This window comes from Geotrypetes seraphini, chromosome 1 (assembly GCF_902459505.1).
Source record: "Geotrypetes seraphini chromosome 1, aGeoSer1.1, whole genome shotgun sequence".
Taxonomy (NCBI): domain Eukaryota; kingdom Metazoa; phylum Chordata; class Amphibia; order Gymnophiona; family Dermophiidae; genus Geotrypetes; species Geotrypetes seraphini.
This window is the reverse complement of record NC_047084.1, coordinates 466,340,442-466,363,502: the sequence shown is the minus strand read 5'-3', so window position 1 is coordinate 466,363,502 and position 23,061 is coordinate 466,340,442. Positions and strand designations below refer to the sequence as shown.

General features: G+C 42.0%; 2 protein-coding genes across 4 annotated transcripts in view; both read right to left on the bottom strand.

Annotated features, from left to right (window-relative positions):
• Positions 1–4,979, bottom strand: part of LOC117350066 (olfactory receptor 6N1-like) — a 32,447-nt gene extending 27,468 nt beyond the window's left edge. For all 3 annotated transcript variants that reach the window (XR_004537233.1, XM_033923997.1, XM_033924005.1), the window contains exon 1: positions 4,879–4,979. The gene's annotated coding sequence lies outside the window, so the exon portion shown is untranslated. The remainder of the gene's footprint in view (positions 1–4,878) is intronic.
• Positions 4,980–22,127: 17,148 nt separating this feature from the next.
• On the bottom strand, positions 22,128–22,685 carry LOC117368327 (olfactory receptor 5V1-like). Its single transcript, XM_033961884.1, has one exon. The coding sequence runs from the start codon at positions 22,683–22,685 to the stop codon at positions 22,128–22,130; it is 558 nt and encodes a 185-aa protein (XP_033817775.1).
• Between the last annotated feature and the right edge of the window lie 376 nt (positions 22,686–23,061).

The window sequence follows — 23,061 nt, the reverse complement described above, 5'->3', positions numbered from 1 at the left end:
TTCACAAACTTCGGCTCATTCGCTCCCTAAACTCAATTCTTGAAACTGATGCAATTACAACTCTCGTTCACTCACTGGTCATTTCTCATTTAGACTACTGTAACTCTCTATATAATGGAATCACCCAAAAAGAACTACGTCGTCTGCAGCTCATTCAAAACACGGCAATTAAGCTTATCTATAAGGTTGGGAAACATGATCACGTTAATCCTCTTCTGCGAGAAGCTCATTGGCTCCCCATTACCCACCGTATCACCTATAAAACTTTAATGCTGGTCTATAAAATCAAACTATCGCGTCTCCCGTCTTTTCTCGATAAACTTATCATCCCTTCTTGCTCTTCCCGGACTCTTAGATCAGCCGATCAGAATCTACTGACCATACCTTCCATCAAAGAATTCTATTACACAAGGAAAACTAACTTCTCTGTCATAGCTCCTACTCTATGGAATGCCATGCCACCTCAATTCCGCCTTGAAAATTCACTTGACAAATTTAGGATTAAATTAAAAACATTCCTATTCAAAGATGCTTACCATAGCACCTAAATATTTCCCTAGGTCACCTTTTTTCATCTAGATGTTTCTAGTTCTTGTCATATGAACAGAAGAACTCCCATACTGGGTCACACAAAAAGTCCATCAGGCACAATATCATGTCTCTAACAGTTGCCAGTTCAGGTCACAAATATTTTGCAAAAAGCAGCAATAATCCAAGCTAACCCACCTGATATTTAGCACTATTTTACCCAGCAGGGAACAGCTCCCAGCCAGCTAAATAACCCTAAGCTGGCTAACTGCCGATATTCGCAGGACATAGTCAGCTGAATATCCTGGTCAGCGGTCAGGCCAGTCACTAGCTAAGTCATGCGACATAGGTAGTCAACACCAACATTCATTGGCTGACCAGCTGAGTCTAGCAGATAGATAGACTCGCCTAAAAAGCAAGTCTATCTTTGGCCACTATCACTTAGCCAGCCAGCCAATGAATATTAGCTGTGCTGCCTATATCAAACGTGGCTGAACTCTGGAAATTCAATGGCCCCAGCATTGAATTTCTGGGTTCACCACTGACCACAGGAAGTAGTCAGGCTGCCTCCCACAGTCTGAATATTAGGCCCACCTTGCCGGGGCAGCAGAACGCCTTTTTGTTTGAAGGTACCCAAGCTCCGCCCCAGACCCATAATAATAGTACTAATTGTAATGCCATATCTTCCATTCATTCTTCATATACATGCAATATAATCTTATTAACAATATATAATGGTAACCACAAAATGAAACTACACAAAGCACACGGTATACAAAGAAAACTTTAATTAACTATCATTTGTAGTCTGCTTTTTTCAGCTACTTGATGTATAGCACAGCTTAAAGGGAACACAGCTTCCCTGTACAAGCATCATTCTTTTAAAAAAGTATGGGCGGGGGACAGTAGGGGCAATTTTGAACTCAGCAGGGATGGACTCCTTCACTATCTACCGGCTGCCTCCCCAGTACCTTTGCTACTGATGGTATTATGCATACTGTAACACACATGAGGGAATTATGTACCAAGAAAGTCAAAACAATGCAACATATTAAAACAGAAAAATATTTGCAGTATTCTGGAAATATATTCAGGTACTTTTATCACTTGGATCTCATCAGCCATAGCTCCGCAGTCCAGCATCTTCCTGTTGGCCATATAAACAGAAATGTTCAGCAGCACTGTAACAGAAATCTTAAGGATTCAGGCAACTATAAAATAATTTACCTATCCATGTTTTTAGTAGGTTGCCAAATAGCCACCAGGCTCCAGCTCAGCTAGACTTTAGTAAGCAATTGAATTACTAAAGATTAGATAATATAGATAATCACGTGTTATCTGTTTTAGCAGTACCTAATAGAGCAGCAAGCTAAGAACCAGGGAAAGCCACTGTTGCTCCCTGAAATCTTGGACGTCACTTAACCCTCTATTGGATCTGGTACAAAACTTAAATTGCAAGCTCTACAGGGACAGGGAAATAGCTACAGTACCTGAATGTAATTTGTCATGAGCTAATACTGTAGATACTCGAATATAAACCAAGATTTTTGGACAAAAAAAAAATGGACCAAAAATAGGAGTCTCAATTTATATTTGGGTCCTCTGGTCTGTGCCCTCCTTCTGCCTCCGGCCGGACCTGTTGCAGGCTTCCAATGGGCCTACCTGAAGCCCTGGTGGTCCAGTAATGAGCAGAGACAGGAGTGATCCTTCCCATATCCTGTCTTAGCCAACTCTAAACCTCTCTCCCTCATCCCTGTAGACCTTACCTTTAAAGCCCTGGTGGTCTAGCCATGAAGCAGAGCAGGAGCAATCTTCCTACGATCCTGTCCCATGAGAGCCGCAATTAAAAATTCCTGCTGCAAGACTGCAACGGGAACTCACAGCAGGCAGTTTTGATCGCAGCTCTCATGGGGCAGGAGCGTAGGAAGATTGTTCCTGCCCCGCTTCTCCACTAGATCACCAGGACTTTAAAAGTAAGGTCTGCAGGGATCAGGGAGGTTGGAGGGAGACAGGGTGGTTTAGAGTCAGCTGGGATAGGACGTGAGAAGGATCACTCATATCCCAGCTCATTGCTTCAGGCAAGCCATTAGTGGACATCAGGGACTGGATAGGAAGGGAAGGAAGGAAGGAAGGAGGGAGGAAAGGAGGGCTGGGTGCAAGGCAGGGAGCTTGAATATAAACCTCCTGGTTTATATTCAAATCAATCTTTTTTCCTCTTTTTTTGGGGGAAAAAAAGGTTACCTCCATTTATATTTGGGTCAGTTTATATTTGAGTATATACGGTAATGAGAAAGGTGTGATCTAAATCCAAAATCCAGTACCAGACATACTGTGAAGTAATACAAAACCTTATAAGTGTCAATCAGGGCTTACAGTGCAATTCTAGCATACCAAAATAGCAGGAGCTTCTATGAGTCATATAACACGCACTTAGAAAAACGCAACACCACAAACACTGTAACGGGTTCTAGATCATTGATAAACCTATCAGAAAACTAAAGAAGCCAGATTAGTACAGATTCATATTGCATAGTTAATGCTAACAAAAAACCATGTCTCTTTCATTTACACAGAACACAGATAAACCCTCATGCAGTATAAAATAACTAACTAAATTAAAAATAGAAATATGTAAATAAATTTTAAACTGAACTCCGAAGCCATCATGTGACACCAGAGAAAGAGAAAAAATCATGTTGCAAAATATAAAGATAGCAGAAATAAATTTTAAAAATTGACATATTTCAATCATTATACTATAAGTTAACAACAAAATTTGCATAATATGAGGACACCATTTTATTTGACTAAATACATTTTTCAATTAAGTTTCAGAGGCCATAACCTCTTGCCTCAGGTCAGGAAACCACATAACTGTTATGGTATCTAGCATTTGACTCTCTCTCTCTCACACATACACTTCCATCCAGTATCAGCCCCTCCTCTCTCTTCTCCTTCCATCTGGTGTTTTATCCCTCTCCTCGTTCTCCTCCTTTCACCCAGCATCTGCCTCCTCTATCCCCCTTCCAACCAGTGTCTGCCTCCTCTATCCCCCATCCACATTCAGCATCTGCCCACTTTTCCCATTCCATTTAATGTCTGTCTCCTCTCTTCAACCCCCACATCCAGCATTTGCCTCCTCTTTTCCTCCTTCCATTCAGCATCTACTCTCTCTCCCTCTCATCCAGCATCTGTTCCCTTTCTCCTCCTCATCCAGCATGTACCCTGTCCCTCCTCATCCACCATCTGTCCTCTCTCTCCCATTCATCCAGCGCCTGTCCTTCCTCTCCCCCTACATCTAATATCTACCTCTCTTCTCTCCCACAACTAGCATCTACCCCCTCTCTTCCCCTACTACAGCATAGACCCCTTTCTAAACACAGAAAAACAAACCACGGGGCCACAATGTTCCTCCTCATGGCTGCTGGCTCTGCCCCCAAACTAGAAGTGACAGCAGATGTGAGGAGGAACAGTGCAGATTTGTTTGTTTTTCTATGTTCAGTAGAGGCAGGGGCAGTGTTGCAATGGCAGATTTTGAGGGTGCCTTGGCACTCAGGGCTCCTCCCATTCTGACACCTATACCACCATGTCTGTCTTAATAGCATATTATGAACTCTCTCCAGGAAATTGTTCAAATCTTTTAAAAACCCAGCTATATAAACTGCTTTTATCGCATCCTCTAGCAAAACGTTCCAGAGCTTAATTATGCACTGAGTTAATATATTTTCTCCTATTTTTTTTAAAGCACAGCTTAGTAATTTCATGGAATGGCCCCTAGTGTTTGTACCTTCTGAAAGAGTAAACAATTAATTTATATTTCCCATTCTATTCTACTCAGGGTCTTGTAGACCTTTATCATATACTCCCTCGGCCATCTCTTCTCCAAACTGAAAAGCCCTATCCTCTTGAGCTTTTCCTCGTGCGAATAAGACCATCTCCTTAATAATTTTGCTATCCCCTAGTTGTACTTTCACTATGAACAGTGTTATAAATAAGTATATTGGAAAGAATCAGCCCTAGCACTAAGTTCTGTTGCACCCCACTGGTCTCATTAACCTTCAAAAGAGTAAAACCTACTGCCTACTACACCCCAAGTCTTGTTGATTAACCATTTTCTTGTCCTTTTACCATTTTATCCTCTTGCCAAAGAGGTTAATCTTCAAGGCAGGTAAAGACAATTAGTAAGCTTACTTTGGTTATCTTTACCAGCATACACTGGCACAAAAAACCTGTCTTGTAGCCCCTGTCCGAGTTTCTCCCCTTTTCCTGATCAATAATATTTTTTTATATTCTATTCAGTCAGTCTTTTTAGATAATCATATCAATATCTTCTTCTTCTTGCTGACTTACCTTACACAACATTGTATTCCACTCTCTCTGAAGTCCATAGTTCCCCCAATACCTTACAGATTCTGGATTCCTAATAAGGATTCCTCGCTATAAATACTCCTCTTCTTCAATCAGTCTTCCCAGATGCACCAGACCCTAGTCTTAATATGATTCAATTCAGGTCAAAGTCTCATCATGAAGAACCTAAGGGATTTGACTAGACTGGCTAAGTCTCCTCCTGATATTCAGTGGCAGTTGAGCAGATAGTAGTGTTGAAAAGCAATACAGACTGCAAGCGTCACTATCGGTTAGAGCAAGGGTAGGCCAGGGTCAGTGTTTGGGCAGAGCCAGGACTTACCTGATTATTAACTAGTTTCAGCCTGCTAACTAGGTAAGTGCCTGAGTGGTATAGTAGTTAAAGCAACAGCCTTAGCACTCTGAGGTTGTGGGTTCAAACCCTGTGCTGCTCCTTGTGACGCTGGGCAGGTCACTTAATCCTCCACTGCACCAGGTACATTAGATAAACAGATAGGGAAAATGCTTGAGTACATGATTTGTAACCTGTTCTGAGCTTCTTTGGGAGGACAGGCTAAAAAATTGGATAAATAAGATAAAGTTAGGTGTCATTGTAGACAATATGCTGAAATCTTCTGCCAAGTGTGCAGCAGCAGCAGCATAAAAAAACCAAACAGGATGCTAGAAATAATTAGGAAATGGATGGTAATAATGCCTCTATATTACTTCATGGTGCAACCTTGTCTTAGGTACTGTGTTCAATTCTGATCACTGTATCTCAACTGATCACTGTATCTCAACTAATAGCCAATCTGGAAGACTAGAAGGTGGCGAATGTTACGCCGATCTTCAAGAAAGGTTTGAGGGGAGATCCGGGAAACTACAGACCTGTGAGTCTCACCTCGGTACTGGGAAAGATGGTAGAGTCACTGATAAAGGACAGCATCATTGATCACCTTGACGGACACGGGCTGATGAGGACCAGTCAGCACAGTTTTAGCAAAGGCAGATCATGTTTGACGAACTTGCCATGGAATCGAGGGTGAAATACTCACATGGATTAAAAACTGGCTGGAGCATAGGATACAGAGAGTGGGGGTAAATGGACAATACTCGGACTGGAAGAGCGTCACCAGTGGGGTGTCGTAGGGCTCAGTGCTTGGACCCGTGCTCTTTAACATCTTTATAAACGATCTGGACATAGGTACGATGAGCGAGGTGATTAAATTCGTGGACGGTACTAAGTTATTCAGAGTGGTGAAGACGCAGGGGGATTGCGAAGATCTGTAACGTGACATAATCATGCTCAAGGAATGGGCATCGACATGGCAGATGAGGTTCAACGTGGATAAGTGTAAAGTGATGCATGTCGGTAACAAAAATCTCATGCATGAATACTGGATGTCCGGGGCGGTATTTGGAGAGGCCTCCCAGGAAAGGGACTTGGGAGTTCTGATCGACAAGTCGATGAAGCCGTCCACGAAATGTGCGGCGGCAGCAAAAAGGGCAAACAGAATGCTAGGAATGATAAAGAAGGGGATCACGAACAGATCAGAGAAGGTTATCTTGCCGCTGTACAGGGCCATGGTGCGCCCTCACCTGGAGTACTGCGTCCAGCACTGGTCGCCGTACATGAAGAAGGACACGGTACTACTCGAAAGGGTCCAGAGAAGAGCGACTAAGATGGTTAAGGCATTGCCATACAGCAAAAGATTAGAGAAACTGGGCCTCTTCTCCCTCGAACAGAGGAGATTGAGAGGTGACATGATCGAAACATTCAAGGTACTGAAGGGGATAGACTTAGTAGATAAGGACAGGTTGTTCACCCTCTCCAAGGTAGGGAGAACGAGAGGGCACTCTCTAAAGTTGAAAGGGGATAGATTCCGTACAAACGTAAGGAAGTTCTTCTTCACCCAGAGAGTGGTAGAAAGCTGGAACGCTCTTCCGGAGGCTGTTATAGGGGAAAACACCCTATAGGGATTCAAGACAAAGTTAGACAAGTTCCTGCTGAACAAGAACGGGCGCTGGTAGGGTTAGTCTCGGTTAGGATGCTGGTCTTTGACCAGAAGGCCACTGTGTGAGCGGACTGCTGGGCATGATGGACCACTGGTCTGACCCAGCAGCGGCAATTCTTATGTTCTTATAGAATTAGAAAATGTTCAAAGAAGAGCAACCAAAATGCTAAAGAGGTAAGGGCTCTTTAGCTTGGAAAAGAGATGGCTGAGGGGAGATATGACCAAGGTCTACAAAATCCTGAGTAATATAGAATGGGTAAAAGTGAATTGATACTTTACTCTTTCAAAAATTACAAATACTAGGGGACACTCAATAAAGTTACATAAAAATACTGTTAAAACAAACAGGAGGAAATTTTTTTTTATTCAATGACTAGTTAAGCTCTGAAACTCGTTACCTGAGTATGTGGTAGCAGAAGTTAGTATAGCTGGGTTTAAAAAAGATTTGGACAATTTCCTGGAGGAAAAGTCCATAAACTACTATTGAGACAGACTTTGGGAAACCACTGCTTGCTCTGGCATTATGGTTTGTTTATTTATAATACGCCTTATACAAGGCAATGTATAACACACACATAATAATACTTCACAGACAGTTCAGACATCTTAAAAAAAAATAGAAATATACATCATATTTCACATAAAATCAAAATAAAATACCAGCCTGATAAAAATAACAACACAAATCACTTCTCCTATACCAAAAATCAATCTCAAGCAATCTAATACAACTCAGGTTTTCAACGACTAACATCTCATACTGTATATTTCATACAACAAAACATGTCTTTTCAACAATTTCTTAAAGGCATCCAAATTTTTTTGATGTTTAATGTAAAATGTAGTATGGAATGTTGCTACTATTTGGGCTTCTTCCAGATGCTCGTGACATGGATTGGCCATTGTTGGAAACAGAATATTTGGCTAGACAGACCATTGGTCTGACCCAATATGTCTATTCTTATGTTCTTATGACAGCAAAAAGGCTTGGCAATTATATGGGCACTGGTCTATATATTAGCTAGAACCCGGATAACTTCTGGCAGTTGAGCAGACCCAGATATTAGATGCTGGTGTCTGGATTCTGCCCATAGCTGTCAGAGTCTCTGTAATCACTGACAATATTGGCCCATAAATTTTCCTGTATAATGTGGGCAGGGATAATGCTTCCGTTTCTCAGTGTCAGATCCAGCTAGGCTCTGCACAAGTGGCCTTTTTAAACTGTTGCGTGAGATTTTTTTGTTTGGAAATAAAACTTGATTCAACATAAACTGTTGCGTGAGAAATATTCAATCATTATAGGTCATCCATAATTTTCTCCTTCTATCTGATGCTATTGCTGGTAATTTGTAATCCATCTCTAGTAAAATTAAATCCTCCACAAATAGCATTTGCTACTCAAGTAGAAGTCCTGAAGCAAGACGAGCAAAACACTCAGCAAACTTTTGACTCGCAAACCGAGCACTGGCCCGATAAACAAGCACTTACAGTCCAGGAAGCGCTGCTTCGGGGGATTCCTCTTCCGTTTTCCGGCCAGCCTTCCACATCGGGTGCCTTCCGCAGGTTGGAGGACCTCTGTCTGGGCCTGCACAGCCGGGTGCTGTCCCCCCTGCGCGTTGCGTGTGACGCGCACAGCGTCAATCATCGGCGTTGTGTGTGTCGTGCGCGGCGTGCGGGTTGGGCAGCGCTCGGCTGCATGGGCTCGGGTGGGGGCTCTCCAGCATGCAAGGGGCATCCAACGTAGAGGGCTGGCCGGCGGATGGAGGAGGCATCCCTCTGAAGCGGCACTGCGGGTTCTCCGGCGGCTGGAACATTAAAGGCATCCCCCCCTAAGCGGCACTGTGGGGTTGTTCTTCATGACGGACGGAGGAGGCGGAGGAGGAGGCAGACGGAGGAGACGGCACTGCAGCACCCGGCCCCGACAGGTACATACCCCGGGTTCTGGAACCAATCGTTGCTGTTGCCACTATTGTCTAAGGGGAACTTTGCTTTGATAAATGAGCATTTTGGATTACGAGCATGCTCCTGGAACGGATTATGCTCGTAATCCAAGATACCACTGTATTAATGTTTAATACCCAGTCTGAACAAGCAGGTCAAGGCAATTTACAAAATTAGTAGTATGTATAAGCTTGAAATCTTTTGGTGGCCCTCAAAAGCTTTCTCATATTCATATTAAACTAAACTAAACTAAACCTTAAGTTTGTATACCGCATCATCTTCATAAAGATAGAGCTTGGCACGGTTTACAAGTAATTCAATAAATGAGGGAAGGACATAATAAGAAATTAGAGGTTATGAAGAGGATAGCTAGCTTTACATTTATATTGCAGTCCTTTATATGAGAAGGTTGGTGGAGACCACTGATCTACCCTTTGTTTCCCAATTTTATGATGCCTGTCAGCACATCAGAAGCCACTGGAGGAGTGTATTTTACTCCATAGGCGCCAGCTCTGTGGGTGCTAGAGCACCCCTAATATTTTTTCCAGCACTGCCCAGACATCATGGCTGAAATCTTCTCATGTAGAGCTGGGGAAAGTATAAAGTAAGGCTGTGTCTCTGAAGTTATTGTTCCCGCCTCCCCCTGCAGTCTATTGGCAGATATTCTTCAGCCAGATAATAAACTGCAAAGGAGGCACAATCAGTAGCTTAGAAGACACCATTGGTCAGACACTCCTTAGCCAGCCAATAGACCACAGAGAAAAGCAGGATGGAAGGTTGGTGTCTCCTAAGCTACTGGCCATGCCTCCCTCTGCAGCTATTGGCTGCTAAAGAATGGCTGAACAAAGGGCCCCTACCAGGGAGCAGAGAGCAGCAGTGTAGATCAGATATGCTTCCTGTTTTTGGTCTTTCATAGAGAGGGGGAAAAGTGCTGAGGGAGGCAATGATGAATTAATAGGGAAGCAGGGAAAGGAAAGAGTATAAGAGGGAAAGAGGCTGAGGGAAGAGATGGAATGTGAAAGGAAAAACAGCTGAATGCAAGCTGGGGGCATAAGCTATAATACAAAAATAAGTGGTTGAGGGACTGACTAGAGAAAGAGGACAGGGAGAAGAACTGTGTTGAATTCAAAGAGCAGGGAGCTGATAGGGGAGAGAGGATCAGGTTGGAAGGAAGAAGCACTAAGGGATGAAGATAGTGGCAGGAGTGGTGAGACTAGGAAGAAAAAAAAATAAGAGCAAGCAACAAGATAATTTTTAGATTTTTGTGCTCCTGGTTCAAATCTATCAGCCACTCCTCACAACTGAATGAGCTCAAGAATCAGTGAGCGGGAGATATATTACTAACTGGGCTGGGTAAGATTTGGGTAGCTGCTAGAATCTGCAAACCATGAACTGAAAATATTCTTTTACAACGTACTTTCTCTTGGCAGCTCTGATATCGAGAGAAGCTATGATCAGAAACTGAACTAAGGAAGAATGGAGAGTAGCTCTGTTCTCATTCCTCAGAAAAATAAAAAAAAATATCCCCCATTACATTCCACAGGAGGTAGAAATGATGGGGGTAGTAGACTATGTGAGCAGTATTGGGGATGGGGGAGAAGGGACATGCTGTCTCACAAACTGTGTTTCCTGGTATGACTTCATGACTTTCTGCTTGCTTAATTGCTGGATCCTTTCATCCCTTTTTGCTTTTGATAAAACTCTGGAACCACCTCCCAGGTCTCAACTCAGCTCCTTGAGCTGGATGCTTGTACAGTACCTTGGCCACTGGGGCAGTATCCTGCAGGCAGCCCAGAACACAATGACTTAGTATGAATGCATGCTCCTATGCCCAGGGCTGCTAGAACACGTTTTCTCACTCAGCATTAAATCTTTGAGGTTTCAATCTCAGGGTAAGCATGTGGCAAAATCTGATGTGGACTCTGCAGGCAGAATGTGGTCATTGGCCTGGAATCTGTGAGTGCTAGGGGAAGTGCTGCAAAAGGGGTTGGGGAACCAGTCCCAGAAAACAGGAATGTGCATGGAAATGATCCAATACTGAAGCTGAGGTTACACCATAGAGTGATAGAAAGACATAATATTCTCAGTCTTATTTACCAGCCTTTTCCTAATAATTCCTAGCATCCTGCTTGCTTTTTTTTTTTTTTTTTTTTTTGCCACAGCTGCACACTTTACCTACTTTCCTCTCTGGATGGATCCAGCATCACACCACTAAAATCACCATTTGTTAAAGATTCCATTGTATCACCACCTTCTATTTCTTCTGAGGATCTCAAAATAAATGCTCATTCTCTAACCCAGGAGCTCTAAAGGTAGCACTTCCCTAATAGAGCTTGTACAGCATTCTTATTCATTGATTTCACCTATCTAACCAATAAACCAGTTATAACATATTTATAACTCCATGTTAATTTATCAACTACACAGAAACAAAAGCATACAGTGTTTCCAGTACTTCTCAAGCTAATTTGCAAGAAAGGAAATGTCCCTTGACTTAACCTCAACATCTCATTATCCATACGCTCTGTAGCCACATATATGGGAAACGTTGACAAAATGCTGAAGGTGTGGATTGTGCAGGAGCATTTAAGTACTGTAATGATGTTTTGGAAAAATTCCTCCTGGGAATGTCAAGTTGATTTCTACACAGAGGGAATACATCTAAACAAGAACTGAAATGTATCGTACAATATTACACTTAATACAAATCGTTGCACATAAAACATTAGCATTAGATATCAAGTTTGTTAAATTTTTATGTTTTTTCAACATGTGGAATGATGGAAAGAAACATATTAAAGGGATCACTGGGGCTGATATTCAGAGAGATTTAAGACAGCAGGAATCTCTTCTGCCTGCTTAAATCACTTGTCGCTGCCTAAGTGGGGATAATCAGCAGCACTTAACCGAAGAGTGAGAGAACAATTGGTAGAAAGTCAATTCATATAATGACAACTGGTAGGATGACAATTGGTAGGATGCAGGAAGTCCCTACCAATTGTTCTACGAATTGATTTCCTGGCTGCAGACAATTGGTGGCATCACCCCAGGTTGACATTTCCCCCTTCCTTCTTTGACCCCCCCCCCCCCACTGTCTACCTTTAATTGTTTCAAAAGTTGTCGTGTGGCAGCAGCAATTCACACATGCTGCCTTCTGCCATTGGCCCAATGTTGTCTCTCTACTGCGGCCTGCCCAGGAAGTTTTTTCAGAGGTCAGACTGCAGTAAAGAGAAGAAAAGCAGCATGAGTGAATCGTTGCCCTACAACTTTTGAAACAAAGGTAGACTTATAAATTCGTCCATGGCAACAGTCTGCTATATAATGGTTGTGTGTGATGCTGGAGTGATAATGTGAGTCAGATATGCTTTCATATATGTATTTCATGGAAATTTAAACATTCTTCATATTAAACAAAGCAGAAATCAGTGCTACATGATTTTCTCATGAAGAGTATCAGTGGTCTTAACCAGACTGAAAGGAAACTAAAGTTCAACCATTTGGTCTTGAGAGCTCTCTCTGGGGTCTGTATAATAAGATCTGTTATTTTCAGTGCACCTTTTTGTGAGTTAAAGTTTATGTACAATTTCAAAAAGGTTTTAAATGCACGAAAATGTGCACTAAGATGGGAGTAATATTGTGTGATAAAATGAGTGCACCTCAGTGCAAATACTGTTTTAAAGAAGGGATTAGGTATTACTCCCCACTCTATGTTGTTCTGCCAGCATGAAATTAAACATGAAACATAATGGGAGATAAAGACCTTTGGGATACAGAAGGAAGGAAGGCAACATGAACTTGGGACATAGGATGGAAGGAGGGAGGGCCACGAACTTGGGACATAAAAGGGAGGGAGGGAGGGAGCACATTAGGATGCAGAGGGGAAGGAGGGGGCATGAACTTTTGACATAGGATGGAAGGAGGGAAGGTCACAAACTTGGGACATAAAAGGGAGGGAAGGAGGGAGCACGTTAGGATGCATAGGGGAAGGAGGGGGCATGAACTTTGGACATAAGATGGAAGGAGGGGGCATGAACTTGGGACATAGGATGGATGGAGGGAGGGAGGGAAAGATGCAGAGGTGGAGGAGAGAGTAGAAAGGGAGAATTGTTGGGCATGGGTGTGTGAGTGAGAGAGAAAGAGAGATGGTGCATATAGAAAAAGGAAGAAGGAGGAGAATAGGTCCCCATGGGGCCCCCCCAAAAATAAAATTGCCATGGGAATGGGGCTGATGTGAGTCCCACACAGATCCTCAAAGATTACCATGGGAATGGGGCTGCTGACTGGAGTCCTGCAAAGTCCACCGCACTTCTTCACAAAGCCGCAGGCTTTACATCTGTTCCACTGTTCCCTCTCCACCACCAGATCCAACATTTCTCCCTCTCATCTCTCTCTGTAGGGAGAGATGTGGCATAGTGCTGGAGAGAAGTGACAGAAGGAGAAATGTTGGGCATGGGGCTGGTGGACAGTGTGCCACAATTGGTAGGATATGGCAATTGATAGGATGCCACAATTGGTCTTTGTAGTGGTCATCCCTCTTCAGCTGCCTCCATTTGCGCTTGCAGTCCTCTATGTCCCTGTTGTTATGCTGGACTGCATTCAGATACTCACAAATGGCACCCCACTCTTTTCTGTTTGTGTAAGCACAAATCCTTTGACCCATGGCGGCAAACAGGCATGTGTGGCAAGCCTGTACCTGCTGCACCAGCATCTTAATCTCTGAGTCAGAGAAGTTCACCTTGCAGCTGAGAGTCTGGGCCTGCTTTTTGGGGGGGGACCATCTCCAGCGATGCCTGAAAAGGTTTGAAAAACCCTTACAGGGCATTTATCTAGTCATTTCTGGATGTCTCAGCTGCAGGTATTTGGATGTTCAGAAGATGGATAGCTCGGGTTTTGATTATGGCCCAATCAGAAAAATGTCTAGCAGAGATCTTGCTGTTTAGTCATTACTACTCACTTGAACATTCACACCCTGGGAGGAGCCTTCACAGTTTGCAAACTGTTGTTTGTTTGTTTTTTAAAGTTCAAAAATGTTTTATTAAGTTTTACAAAACATATGGTGCAGACCAGCAAATACATATGCACAATGTACATTTCAGAAAATAGCACCACAATACGCTCATTACAATAACAAAAGGAAGAAATTAAAATAGTAATCAAATTAAATTAAATATCAAAAACACAGTATAATATGGTCAGTAAAAAAAATAAAGAGAATTATCTAGATGTCACCTAAAAAGAAAGGACTCAGTACAAGAATAAGATTCAGTACAGGGATATCACAGTGGTGCAAAAATATGATATTGACATTGAAAGTAATTTCCAATCAACCCATTTGTAAAAACCAAGGAGTCAATCCGAAGATTGGTGAGGTGAAGCGGAGCAATGCAAAAGAAGAGCCCAGAGTTTTTCGAATTTTTTCACTGAGCGCAATCTATTACAACTGGAACATGAATTATCTAACACTCCATTCTGTTTCCACAGGGCAGCTGTCTAGTGCAGGCAGGCTGCCACCCCTGATCTGACCATTCCCCCTGTGCTTAGAAGAGGAGCTGGTCCAGCTCTATGCTAATATTTGACTCCTTGCTCAATTGCAGGACCTAGCTACTAGACAGGAGACACCACAGCCACTAACCACTAGGGACATAGGAAAGCAGTGGACTCTGAAACCTATGTCTCCTCCCTGCACCTCTTCCCTGTGTCCCCTCCTGTTCATCAGAGGCAGAGCAGGGTTCCCCTTCCCAATCCTAGGGTTATCCGGGGGGGGGGGGGGTGCTGCTACATCCCCAGTTGACGCAGCTTCCTCTCGCAGTCGTTGATGTTGTCATGAAGTTTTCACAGATGGCCACCCACTCTTTCACAATGCTGCAGGAGCATTCTGGTTTCTGCTCACTCCATTCCCCTGCGCTCTGGCTCCCCTCAACACCAAGTAAATTCTAGACTCTCCACTGGCTAGGCAACCCTGCCCTCCTCATGTATATAATCCCCATTTGTGTCCATCTCCTCCCTTTCCCTGCATTGCCTCCTTCATCAGCATACTTTCAGAGATCAATCTGTTAGCATGCCTTGTTATACATGAAGTTACATTGTTCTTGTCTGTATATATTATTTGAAAGAGGTATTTGTTAGCATCATCTTTAACACGTGATGTGATGTAACGTAACACTTTTATGATCTGTATGTATTCATTGAAAACTGTGCATTTCCTGACATTGTCAACCTGATGTCAAATGAGTATAATCTCTCTGTTATTGCCAATCTTTGTATCTCACGACCTTGTCAAGTTTGGGCTATTAAACATTCAGTAACACCTCCCTTGTGTCACATGTCCTTCATTGTAACATATCTCTGGGGAAACAGCTGTTTCCACAAGTCCTAAGGCCATAGCCATGTAAGGTTGGGGCACAGGAAGCTTGCTAAACAGAGAACTACTGGATTTGCTCCAGAAACCAAAAAATTATGCCGCAGTAGCTTGCCATTATGGCATCAATGAAAGCACCGTACACTACATAAAGAGGAACGAGGCAGCAATCAGGAGTACTGTATAGGGTTTAAACTATAAAAATAGGCATTTTTTTTTTTTTTTACTACATCCAATATTCATGGTTTTTCACAATTCACCAGTGCTCTAGGGACATAACCCCCACAAATTTCAGGGGTTGACTGTAATGCGAATTTCAATTTAAAAAATCAGTGTATTGATATAAGAAAACTATGATACATTGATTACGTCATGAAATTTGTCATTTAGAAATAGGTCCAAGTCAGCAGCAACATCATTTCTATTACTGCCATCAACATTCTGATAACAGAAGAAGCCATCTTCTTCACCACAATCACTACTGGATAAAATTGGTACAGTTTGTGTTGATGATAGCTTCACTGTCTTCATTACTTTGAAAAGAAGCTCTTTGTATTTCATCTTCATTTTGTTGCTTTCAACATAATGAAGACAAAATTGTGGCAGCTAAACTGCAACCAGAATCAAATCCTTGCAGTCAAGCAGTGGCATAGTAATGGTGAGGGGCGCCTGGAGTGGTGGTGCCCCTCCTCCACCGTGCTCGCACCCCCTTCCCTTTCACCATACCCCTTTGATGTCACTTCCTAGGCACAGGTCCTGGATGTGACTTGAGAGAGAAGGTATGGGGAAGGCAATGGGCGGGTGCAACAAAGAGAGGAGCAGGCGAGCGAGCCAGCGAGTGGGGGGGGGGGTGTCAGATAGGAGGAGGGGTATTGCCGTGCTCTTAGGAAGGTCGTGCCTGCGGCAGACCGCATCCCCTGCACCCCTCTTACTATGCCACTTCAGTCAAGATAATGATTAAAATGCTCATTGAGCTAACATTAAAGTGAATAAACTGGGTTTAGGTGCCATCGACTCGTGTTTGAGTCCTAGCAACTTGATAATGATATCAAGTTTTCATGGCAAAATACAGAAATTGATGCTAGGCCTTTCTTATGTGCAGTATAAATGTAATATTGTCGCATCACATGTGATCCTTTGCCGCCAACACTGCCCATCTTCTGCTGCCCTGATGGGTGGTGCATCGTTAGTCTGACATCTCTGCTAAAACCTGTCCACCTTGGGAGACCCTGCTGGTAGTGAAACTACCGATGGCATAGCTTTCAGCTTCTCAGATGTGCACAAGCCCCAATGGCACGACAAGCCATATTTAGGGCTGTACCAACTGTAGTTAGCTTCATTTTCAACATGACCAAAATGGGCAGCAAAAAGCCCAAATAACAGATAGAACCAGAGGTAGGTTATAGAAGTGGTCAGAAACCACTTCACAGGTCATAGACCTGATGGGCCGCCGCGGGAGTGGACCGCTGGGCGAGATGGACCTCTGGTCTGACCCAGTGGAAGCAACTTCTTATGTTCTTAACACTTAGTTTCAGTTTGTATGATGTCCAGAGTAGCTGCTAATGGATTCATGACACAGCAGTACTCACCCAGAAAAATTACTTCATGCTGTCTGGTTAAAATCAACAGTTGAATGAACATGATTTTATATCATTGACAAATTCTGGTGAAATTTGTGGTTTTCCATTCACTGGTACTATTGCCCCTGAAGCAGCCAGATTTTGGCAAAACGTAGCCATGTCGGGCAACTGTTTTTAATTCCTGGGAGTTTTTAATTAACAATAAAACTGCTTTTCTTTACAAGGTCTGCTTCTTTGCTTTTTTCCATGTTGAATTTACTAGAGCATCTTCCTTGTTAGAAGGTGTGGCTCACTGGTAGAGCTGCTGCCTCTGCACCCAGAGGTGATTAGATTAAATCACAGTGCTGCTCCTTGTAATCATGGGCAACTCACTTAATTCTCCAGTGCCCACTACTTGTTAACTTTGTATGCCAAAGCCACAAAAAGATAGTATACAAGTCCCCATCCTCTTCTCCCTTGTTGTTTGCAAACACCAACTGGAAGCCATCTATTATATTACATTAGTGATTTCTATTCTGCCTTTACCTTGCGGTTCAAGGCGGATTACATAAGAATTGTTATGATCTTAAGAAGTACTTAAGGAATAGTTTGAACATTTTCTGATTTGCTAAGGAGTAGTTGGTAATGCAGAAGGAATTCGGAACATTATTGGTTGTGCTATATTGGTTTTATGTATTTTTTGAAGAGTAGGGTTTTTGTTTCTTTTTAGAAGGTTTTGTAGTCTGTGGTCGAAGCCAGCAGATTGGTGAGTTGTCGGTCCAGTTTCATTGCTCTGGTGACCAGTAGGTTGTCATACATTTTTCTTCGTTTGACATTTTGGGTTGGTGGGTGTGTGAATATTGTATGGGTTCTCCTGTGTCTGTTTGAGGTGGAATGAGTTAGTCGATTGTTCCAGTAGGTAGGGCTGTTTCCATTTATAGCTTTGAATAGTAGGCAATGGAATTTGAAGTGTACTCTAGCTTGTATTAGGAGCCAGTGTGAGTCGTGGTATGCCTCTGTGATGTGGTCGTTTTTTTTCAATGAATAGATAAATCTTAGGGCTGTGTTTTGTATTGTTTGAAGTTGTTTCATCGTTGCTGGGCAGGGGAGATATAGTATGTTGCAGTAGTCTATTAGGCCTAGGATTAGTGATTGAACCACGAGGTGGAATTGTTTTCTGTCAAAGAATTTTTGAACTTGTCTTAGGTTTCTCATAGTGGTGAACAATGTTTTTATTATTTTGTTGATTTGTGGTTCTATCAGCACTCCAAGGAGTTTTAGCGTGGGTTGAATGGGGTATGAGATCGAGTTTATTACTAGGTTAGTCAAGGTTGGGGTTGTGATGTTTTCAAGGAGGATGAAGTTTGTTTTGTCCGCGTTAAGTTTTAGTTTGTGTTCTTTCATCCATGTTGCTACTATTTCAAGTGTTCCATGTATTGTGCCTATCATGGAGGGCTCAGATTGGTTGAAGGGGAGGAGTATGGTGATATCTGCGTAGCTGTAGGAGGTAATGCCTAGTTTGTCTAGGTAGCAGCTTAGGGAGGCAATGTATAGGTTAAAGAGTGTGAGAGACAGGGGTGATCCTTGTGGCACTCCACATGGGTTGGACCATGGTTCTGATTTTTCCTTGTTTGTTTTGACTCTATGAGTTCTGGATTGTAGGAATCCTTTAAACCATGTTAGTACTTTTCCTGTAATTCCTATTGAGTCTAGAGTTTGTAAGAGGATGTCGTGATCTTCTAGATCAAAGGCTACGGAGAGGTCTAGTTGTATGATCATCATTTTCTTGCCTGTGCAGAGGTGTTGTCTCGCGATGTCCATGAGTTTTCCTAGTAGGGTCTCAGTGCTGTAGTTGGTTCTGAAGCCAGACTGTGTAGGGTGGACTAAGTTGTGGTTTTCTAGGTATACGTTTAGGGCTTTAGCTACTAGGCCTTCCATTAGTTTGACATAAAGTGGGATTGAGGCTATGGGTCTGTATTGGATGGTTGGTCCGTTGCTCCTTTGGGGTCTTTTAGGATTGGAGTTATGATGATTTTGCTGAGGTTTTGTGGGAACTGTCCATCTGTGAGTAGGGTTTGTATCCATTGTAGGAGCAGAGTGTGGAATAGCGTACTGGAGGTTTTCAGTAGGTATGGTGGGCAGTGGTTAAGTTCACAGGCTGCGTGACTGTATTTGTTATATAGTTTGTTGAAGTCTGACCATTATATAGGTGAGACCATTGTATAGGTTCTGTCTGCTACTATTGATTCTTTTTCTGTGGGGGAAGTTGAGATTTCTTCTAGGTGAGTAGGTGTTCCATTAAATGTGGCTCTGATATTTGCAATCTTATTTTTGAAGAATGTGGCTAATAAGGTGGCTAAAGGAGGAGGGGAGTTGCTATTGGTCAGATATGGTATGGTGTCTGTGAGCTCTTTTAGTAACTGTAATAACTTTTTTGGGTCTTGGGATCCTTCTCCTATTTGCTTCGTGTAGTATGTCTTTCTTTTTTCTTTCAGCTTTTGTTTGTATTTATGGTGTAGTGTTCTCCATGCTGTTTTTGTGAAATCTTGGCTACTTTTTCTCCATTTTCTTTCTAGTTGTCTGCATTGTCTTTTGAGTTGGAGTAGTTCATTGTCAAACCATTTGTCTGGTTTTGGATTGTTCTGAGGCTAGCTCATCTAGGGTTGCTGTACTTAGAAGGCTCCATTGTGAGATGAAGTCTTTGGGGTTTTAGTCTTAGATTATGGTGTCTGTTTTTGTCCAGAATTTGGTGGGGTCGATGTGTGGACGTGAGTTGTAAGTTATTTTTTGTGTAATTGGTTTGCTTTTGTTTTTGGTCCAATTGATTTTGAAGGAGTACGTATAATGGTCAGACCATAGGGATTGGAACCAATATCTGATAGTTTGTGATTTTATCTATTGAGAGCCATGAGAGAGTGAAAACTCTCATTTCTTTCCCTTCAAGGAATATAGGTGTATTTTCAGTGTAGTCTGATAAACTTTGCTGAAAGTGCCAGAGAATGACTTTAGTTCAAAGGATATTTAACGTTACTTCTATTATTAGGAATTTGCCTGTCTGAATTTTAACTGTTATAAGCAGTTAAGAAATTTTAGAAATAAATAAAATATAGCGCTGAATTTTCTCAAGGCATCCTAAATTTGGTTAAGTAAAACTGAAATTATTCACACCATCATACTATAGTTTGGATTGTACTCATTTCAGGGTTTAGATTTAAATAGAGTTTGCCAGCAGTGGAGAATTCTGACTCACTGCAGGGGGAAGATATCTCTGTTCACTGAAACAAGCAACACTTTAAGCATTGTCCACAGTACCATTTACTTATCTAAGAACCTCAATAACCAAAGATGAAATTTGCAACCCTTCTCCAGCAATCATAAGAATATAAGAACATAAGAATAGCCATACTGAGCTAAACCAATGGTCCAGCCCAGTATTACATTACATTAATATTAATGGATTGCTAACAAGCCCAGGAGTTCAATGCAATTGACAATTTAGAAGAGCCTAGCCTTAGGAACATAAGAATAGGCTTACTGGGTCAGACCAATGGTCCATCAAGCCCAGTAGCCCATTCTCATGGTGGCCAATCCAGGTCCCTAGTACCTGGCCAAAACACAAGGAGTAGCAACTTTCCATACTACCAATCCCAATGGGGCAAACAGTGGCTTCTCCCATGTCTTAATAAAAGACTATAGACTTTTCCTCTAGAAAATTGTCCAAATCTTTCTTAAACCAGCTAAGCTATCTGCTTTTACCACAAACTCTGGCAATGCATTTCAGAGCTTAACTATTCTCTGAGTGAAAAAATATTTCCTCCTATTGGTTTTAAAAAAGTATTTTCCTGTAATTTCATCGAGTGTCCCCTAGTCTTTGAAATTTTTGATGGAGTGAAAAATCAATCCATTTGTATCCATTCCACTCTATTCAGGATTTACGTTATTTCATTAGAGTTCATGGCATAGATATCTTAGTTTGTGTTTGTGTAAGCGTATGATTATGGTATATGGTTTGGAGAGAAGTTTGGCCATATTTGGTGTTTCAAATTTGACATTAAGGGTTCTGATATGAGTGTCATTAAGGGTTCTGATATGAGTGTCACTTTCCTGATTTGTTGAGTAACTGGTATGTAGAGAGCTTGGTAATCTATCAAGATAGAAGAGGTGATTTGTGTCTTATTTGGTTTCTGTTGGTTGTAACCTGTTGATTGTGGGGGGAAGTAAGATATTTTCCAAATAAATAAGCTTTTAGGCCTTTATGAAAGTTTTGGTAGGAGGATGTGTTCCTTAATTGTGTTGGTAAAGGATTTCACCATTTTGCTGCAAAGTATGGAAAGATTGTAGAGTAGTTTTGCATTTGATTCCTCTTGGATTTGGGAATCTTATTCTCATATGGTTGCTGATCAGGTTGTATTTGTCATTAGGTGGTATTTCTATTAAATTCAACATGTAGTGCGGTGTTTTGCCATGGAAGATTAAAAAGATTAGAGTATAAAGTTTAAAAATGCACCTTGCTTTGAAAAGGAGCCAGTGTAGTTCAGGAAATAGGGGTGTCACTTCATCATATTTAGTTGCTGAGAAAATAAGTCTGGCTGCTACATTTTGAATGGTTTATAGTTGGGGTTTTTTTTGTATATTTTCTTTGCATCCTACATAGAAACATAGAAGATGACGGCAGATAAGGGCCATAGCCCATCAGGTCTGCCCACTCTACTGACCCACCCCCAAGTCTACTATCCTAGGGATCCCACTCCTGGTGACAGGTTTCCTTGGCTTAACCCTCTAAGGGATCTCACATGGGCATCCCATTTGCTCTTAAATTCTTGCACATAAAGGATATTGCATCCTCTATCCTGTTTTAACAGTGGCCAATCCAGGTCACAAGTACCTGGCAAAACCCCAAATAGTAGCAACATTCCATGCTACCAATCCTAGGCAAGCATTGGCTTCCCCCATGTCTTGTCTCAATAAGCAAACTATGGACATTTCCTCCAGGAACTTGTCCAAACCTTTTTTAAACCCATCTATATTAACCACTATTACCACATCCTCTGGTAACATGTTTCGGAGCTTAACTGTTCTCTGAGTGATAAAGTATTTCCTCCTATTGGTTTTAAAAGTATTTCCCTGTAACTTCATCAAGGGTGTAGTCTTTGTAATATTTGATGGAGAAAAAATTCACTTGTACCCATTCTATACCACTCAGGATCTTGTAGACTTCAATCATATCTCTCCTCAGCCATCTCTTTTCCAAGCTGAAGAGCCCTAACCTCTTTAGTCTTTCCTTATACAACCAGTCTGAGGTTGGATTTGAGTCACATGATATGACTGTATTACCTATACTTAATAAAAAGACAAATTTAATTACAATCAAATCATCTTATGTCAATCCATGATCAAGCCACATGAGATCTTTATTTTTCTCCATACTGTTTTCTTTATAGCTTCCTTGACTTCATGATTCCTTAGACTGTAAATAAGGGGATTTAGAATTGGTATAAGCACAGTATACACCACAGAACCCAACTTGTCTGGGTTAATGGAATAAATGGATGAGGGTATGATATAAGTGAAGATAACTGTTCCATAAACCAAACAAACCACAGTGAGGTGAGATGTACATGTGGAAAAGACCTTCCAACGCCCTTGGGATGAGCTGATCCTCTGTATGGCCAAAATGATATGAAAATAGGACAAAAGTATGATGATGAATGGGATGAGCCCCAATAATGAGCCCAATAAGCTAAGTGTTGCCTCATTGGCCCGAGTGTTGACACAGGCCAGTTTCAGTAGCGGTGGAATATCGCAGAAAAAATTGGCTATTTCATTGGGTCCACAGAAAGGCAACTTGGAAGTCAAGATAGCCAGCAGTAAAGCATCCAAGAAGCCACCTACCCAGGAAACAGCAGCCAGCTGAAAGCAGATGCTCTTCTTCATCGCCATGTTGTAATGCAATGGTCTACAAACAGCCATGAACCTATCATAGGCCATCATAGCCAACAGACAGCACTCGCTGCAGCCTGAAAAATGGAGGAAGAAAACTTGAACTATACAATCTGGGAGAGAGACTCTCTTCCCCTGGCTCAGGGAGACAGCCAACATGGTAGGGACAATGGTTGAGCTGAATAGAATCTCCAAAAGGGAAAGGTTTGAAAGGAAGAAGTACATAGGGATGTGGAGACGCGAGTCCATCTGAACAATGTAGATGATGAGGGAATTTCCTATCAGGCTCAGGATGTAAATTATAAGCAATAGTATGAAAAAAAACTTAGGAAAGCATAGAAGATACCACTGTCCCAGCAGAATGAATTCCATTACC

Bases quoted from the DNA above. Each gene is read 5' to 3' on its own strand.
- LOC117368327 (XM_033961884.1), bottom strand. From the start codon at position 22,685: ATGGCGATGAAGAAGAGCATCTGCTTTCAGCTGGCTGCTGTTTCCTGG.